The sequence below is a fragment of the Neopsephotus bourkii genome, unplaced genomic scaffold (assembly GCF_033783945.1).
Source record: "Neopsephotus bourkii isolate Nb327-2 ecotype Australia unplaced genomic scaffold, CSIRO-AGI_Nbou_v1 NB_1275, whole genome shotgun sequence".
NCBI classification, from domain to species: Eukaryota; Metazoa; Chordata; class Aves; order Psittaciformes; family Psittacidae; genus Neopsephotus; species Neopsephotus bourkii.
The window spans coordinates 1-5,712 of NW_026901760.1; the positions used below are offsets into that span (position 1 = coordinate 1).

The 5,712-nt window shown below is 54.9% G+C and overlaps 1 protein-coding gene across 1 annotated transcript; it reads right to left on the bottom strand.

Moving 5' to 3' along the window:
• Positions 1-1,172: 1,172 nt before the first annotated feature.
• On the bottom strand, positions 1,173-3,908 carry LOC133218567 (acrosin-like). The gene is made up of 4 exons (XM_061365122.1): positions 3,646-3,908; positions 2,847-3,112; positions 2,306-2,454; positions 1,173-1,532 (listed from the first exon to the last, which is right to left on the bottom strand). The coding sequence occupies exons 1-4, from the start codon at positions 3,906-3,908 to the stop codon at positions 1,173-1,175; spliced, it is 1,038 nt and encodes a 345-aa protein (XP_061221106.1).
• Between the last annotated feature and the right edge of the window lie 1,804 nt (positions 3,909-5,712).

The window sequence follows — 5,712 nt, forward strand, 5'->3', positions numbered from 1 at the left end:
ATCTTAATGGGGTCCTAAAGGGGTCCTAATGTCATCCTAATGGGATCTTAATGGGGTCCTAACTGGATCCTCATGGGAACTTAATGGGGTCTTAATGGATCCTAATGGGGTCCTAATGGCATCCTAACAGGATATTAATTGGGTCCTAAAGGCATATTAATGTGATAAGAATGGAGTCCTAATGGGATCCTAATGGAGACTTAATGGGATCTTAATGGGGTCCTAATGGGATCTTCATGGGATCTTCGTGGGATGAGGGGTGAATAGGGACCCAGCCAGATGGACAAGGGTGAGCCCTGGCCCCAGTCCCTGCTCCTGCCACTGGGGACCCCAGTGCTGGCATTTGGGAGAGGTCCAAAGGGCCCTAATGGCATCCTAACAGGATATTAATTGGGTCCTAAAGGCATATTAATGTGATAAGAATGGAGTCCTAATGGGATCCTAATGGAGACTTAATGGGATCTTAATGGGGTCCTAATGGGATCTTCATGGGATCTTCGTGGGATGAGGGGTGAATAGGGACCCAGCCAGATGGACAAGGGTGAGCCCTGGCCCCAGTCCCTGCTCCTGGCACTGGGGACCCCAGTGCTGGCATTTGGGAGAGGTCCAAAGGGTGCTGGGATGGGTGTTGGGAGCTGGGACGGGTGCTTGGTGCTGGGATGGATACAGCCTTGAAGCTTGTGAGGTCCTAAGGGAAGATCCCAAGCCTGGAAGTGGGATGCTCCAGCTGGATGCAGGGATGAAGCAGAACCATGGAAGGTTGGGTTCTCCTTCATCATTTGGGTGTGGAGAGGAGGCTTCAGCATGGATTGGAGCTGGGGTGATGGGTTCCAACTGGAACAGGGAAGTTTAGGTTGAAGATAAGGAAGTGAGGGTGCTGGGACACTGAGATGGCTAGGATGAAGAAGGATAGATGGGGCTTGGAGCGACCTGCTCTAATGGAAGCTGTCCCCCCTCCCTCTTCATGCCATGCTTTAATGGTGGGGCAATATTAGACTTGATGCTCCTGAAGGTCTTTCCCAACCTGGTTGATTCCAGCTCCTGCTTCCCACTGTTCCCTGCCCTCCATCCCTCATTCCCATATCTCCCCATGGACCAGGAGATGGGCAGGCGAAGCATCTCCTCTATGGGAAAATAAGGCAACTTTATTGAAGCTCAAGCGATGCCGCTCCTCAAGTCTTCTTCCCCCTTAGAGCCTGCAGCAGCTCCTGCACCTGACTGATTAATTCCTTCAGCAGCCGGTGTGGGAAGGAGCAGATGGCACTGATGCTGGAGGCCGTTGGAGCCGGCATTGTCTGCTGGATGGGAGCATGGGAGCCATACTGGTGGCTCCATGTCGGGGGCGTTGAGGAGGCTCCCGTGGAGCGGAACATCCCCAGCTGGTGGAGGATCCAGTCATGGAAGTGCCATGTTGAGGTGTAGACCCCCGGTTGCTTGGCCCTGGCACAGCCACGGCCCCAGCTCGTCAGCCCCACAACCCAGAAGAAGTTGGCACGGGTGTCCCGGCACATGAGGGGACCGCCGCTGTCACCCTATGGAGGAGAATCGGAGATGATAAGGGTGCGGATGGGTGGCCATTCCAACACCGGAAGGGACCGCCGCTGTCACCCTATGGAGGAGAATCGGAGATGATAAGGGTGCGGATGGGTGGCCATGGCAACACCGGAAGGGACCGCCGCTGTCACCCTATGGAGGAGAATCGGAGATGATAAGGGTGCGGATGGGTGACCATGGCAACACCGGAAGGGAGCTGAGATCTTGGGAAGGGAAGGCTGATGGGGAGAGGATGAGGATGGACACGGGTCGCCATGGCAACGCCAGAGGGGACCACCGCTGTCAGCCCATGGGGATGGAAGGGTTCTCCTTCATCATTTGCGTGTGGAGAGTGACCTTCAGCATGGATTGGAGCCGTAAGACTAGGAGTGATGGGTTCCAAATACAACAGGGGAGTTTGGGTTGGAGGTAAGGGGAAGTTGTTCACTATGAGGGTGGTGGGACACTGGGATGGGTTGGGTGGAGAAGGATGGATAGGGCTTGGAGCAACCTGGTCTAATGGAAGGCATCCGTGATCCTTGCTTAGAACTGGATGCTTTAAGCTCCTTCACAACCTAACCCATTCCATGAATTCATGCTCACGACATGGTTTAGTGGTGGAATCTCAGTGCTCTTAAAGCTCCATCCTCTATGGTTCCTGTGCAGGGATGATGGACCAGGAGCTGGATGCGCTTCCAAAGCTGGGATAAAGGGGGATGCAGAGCAAGGCCCTGCAGATGGGGGAGAGAAGGACCCAGTGGCACATCCCTACCTGGCAGGTGTCGATGCCACCCTGGGGGTACCCAGCACAGAGGTTGTGGCTCTTGATGGCCCCTCGGTACCACAGGCTGCTGTTGCAGAGCTGGACATCGATGAGGCGGACCTTGGCCTCCTGCAGGGCTGATGGGGACGATGCCCCCGCTGTGGGGACACAAAGGGGGTGAGGACTGGGGGTAGAAGAGGTGGATTTGGGGGTATTTGGGGCTCAGAAGCTCCATGGGAGCCATAAACACCTCCCCCATGGCCTGGGCTGCATCCCCTTTGCTGATGCTGCATCCTCAACATAAGGAGGACATGGAGGGACCTTCAGCGATAGGGCAAGGGGTGAGGGGTTCCAACTGAACCAGGGATGGTCAGGTTGAAGAGAAGGAAGTGGTGGGAGACTGGGATGGGTTGGATGGCGAAGGTTGGGATGCTCCACCCCAGTCAGAGCAACCTCCAGTAGACCTGGATGAGCTTTACCCTCCCTTTCATCCCATTCCATGAATCCGTGACCCAGCAATCCAAGGCCAACGGGGCCGTCGGGCACTCACTTCTGGCTTCCCTCGCACCCCATCCGCTGATGAAGCACTCAGAGAGCTGGGATACCCTGAGTGTTGCATCGGGCAGGCAGGCGAGCTGCACGTGGTACCCGCACTGCACCGGCTGGTCCAGCTCCACCAAGGCGATGTCAAAGCCGTCAGAGGCCTTGGTGTAATGCTCATGGACCACGACCTTCCGCATCCAATGTTTCTGGGTCTCTGAATTGGCCCAAGCCAGGTCCGTGATTCCAACCATCACGTACCAGTCCGCGGTGAAGCTGGGAGGGAGTGGAAGAGCAGGGATTGGAGCCATAGGACAAGGGGTGATGGGATCCGACGGAATTGCAGGTTGGAGACAAGGAAGGGATTCCCTATGAGGGTGCTGGGGCACTGGGATGGGATGGATGGAGAAGGTTTGGATGTTCCATCCCTGACAGCACTCAAGGCCAGCTTGGAGCAAGCTGCTCTATGGAAGGCATCTCTGCCCATGGCAAGGGCTTGGAACTGGATGATCCCAAGCTCCTTTGCCACCCAACCCATTCCATGATCCATCCCATTCCATCCCGTTCCATTCCATCCCCTCCTATTCCATTCTAATCCATTCTATGGAGAAGAGGGGTTGGAAGGAGCCACATTGCTTCTGCTTCCCAAAGGAAAGCGCTGCCCCAGCAAGCCTTAGGCTCAAGGGGTGTCAAGCTGGAAGCAGCCTTCTCCTGAGTGCTCTTCCCAGTGCATCCAGGATGGGGAAGGAGACGGGATGGGAGCTGCTCCTTGCCTATTCCCTATGGCTGGAATCCCTTCTCCCCCTTACTTTTGCCCGATGAAGCAGTGAGCGGCCGTGAGGACCCATTGGGGGGTGATGAGGGAGCCCCCGCAGATGTGCGAGAAGCCGGTGGCCGTGGGGAACTGGATGCTGAAAATCCATGGCCAGGCGCCCTGGTGCGCATCCATGCCTCCGACAATGCGTGACATCCCATAGTAATCAGCCATGGGACGGGTACCGCAGGTCCCTCTGGAAGCAGAAGCCCAACACTTGATGGTTAGGAATGAAGAGCGAGCATCGTCCCATCCCATTGGATGATGCAGGGAGAAGGGACCCTATGGGGTTTCCCAAAGATGAGCATCATCCCACCCCCTAGGGTGCTGCAGGGACAAGGGACCCTATGGGGTGCCCCATAGCTAGGCTGTGCCACCGCATGGGGTGATGGCGAAGCGGGGTTCTCCCAGTCCCACCACCCCACTGGTGTGACCATGGTTGGGAGCAAGCAGCAGCACCTCTCTATGGAATGATGAGGAATGGGTTAAAGACCAGTTGAGCAATCTGGATATCCATAAATCCATGGGTCCAGATGGGATGCACCCGCGGGTGCTGAGGGAACTGGCTGAGGTCATTGCTAGACCGCTCTCCATCATCTTTACCAAGTCTTGGGAAACGGGAGAGGTGCCTGAGGACTGGAGGAAAGCAAATGTCACTCCTGTCTTCAAAAAGGGCAAGAAGGAGGACCCGGGTAACTATAGACCGGTTAGCCTCACCTCCGTTCCTGGGAAAGTGATGGAACACCTTATCCTTGGTGCCATCTTAAGGCATATCAAGGATAAGAGGGTTATGAGGGGCAGTCAACATGGCTTCACCAAGGGGAAGTCGTGCTTGACCAATCTCGTAGCCTTTTATGAGGAAATAACACGGTGGATGGATGATGGGAGAGCGGTGGATGTGGTCTACCTCGACTTCAGCAAAGCGTTTGACACGGTCTCCCACAGCATCCTTGCGGCTAAATTGAGGAAGTGTGGTCTGGATGATCGGGTAGTGAGGTGGACTGTGAACTGGCTGAAGGAGAGAAGCCAGAGAGTTGTAGTCTATGGGGCGGAGTCTAGTTGGAGGCCTGTATCTAGTGGAGTGCCTCAAGGGTCGGTACTGGGACCAGTATTATTTAATATATTCATCAACGATTTAGATGAGGGAATTGAGTGTACTATCAGCAAGTTTGCTGATGACACTAAGCTGGGAGGGGTGGCCGACACGCCAGAAGGCTGTGCTGCCATCCAGAGGGACCTGGACAGGCTGGAGAGCTGGGCGGGGAATAGCTTGATGAAATATAACAAGGGAAAGTGTAGAGTCCTGCATCTGGGCAGGAACAACCCCAGGTTCCAGTATAGGCTGGGGAACGACCTGTTAGAGAGCAGTGTAGGGGAGAGGGACCTGGGGGTCCTAGTGGACAGCAGGGTGACCATGAGCCGACACTGTGCCCTTGTGGCCAAGAAGGCCAATGGCATCCTGGGGTGTATTAGAAGGGGGGTGGTTAGTAGGTCGAGAGAGGTCCTCCTTCCCCTCTACTCTGCCCTGGTGAGACCTCATCTGGAATATTGTGTCCAGTTCTGGGCCCCTCAGTTTAAAAAGGACAGGGACCTGCTGGAGAGAGTCCAGCGCAGGGCAACTAAGATGATTAAGGGAGTGGAGCATCTCCCTTATGAGGAAAGACTGAGGGAGCTGGGTCTCTATAGTTTGGAGAAGAGGAGATTGAGGGGTGACCTTATTAGTGTATATAAATATATAAAGGGGGAGTGTCACGAGGATGGAGCCAGGCTCTTCTCAGTGGCAAACAATGAAAGGACAAGGGGTAATGGGTACAAATTGGAGCACAAGAGGTTCCACTTAAACCTGAGAAGAAACTTCTTCTCAGTGAGGGTGACGGAACACTGGAACAGGCTGCCCAGGGAGGTTGTGGAATCTCCTTCTTTGGAGACATTCAAGACCCGCCTGGACACGTTCCTGTGTAACCTTATCTAGGTGTTCCTGCTCTGGCAGGGGGATTGGACTAGATGATCTTTTGAGGTCCCTTCCAATCTCTAACATACTGGGATACTGTGATACTGTGAT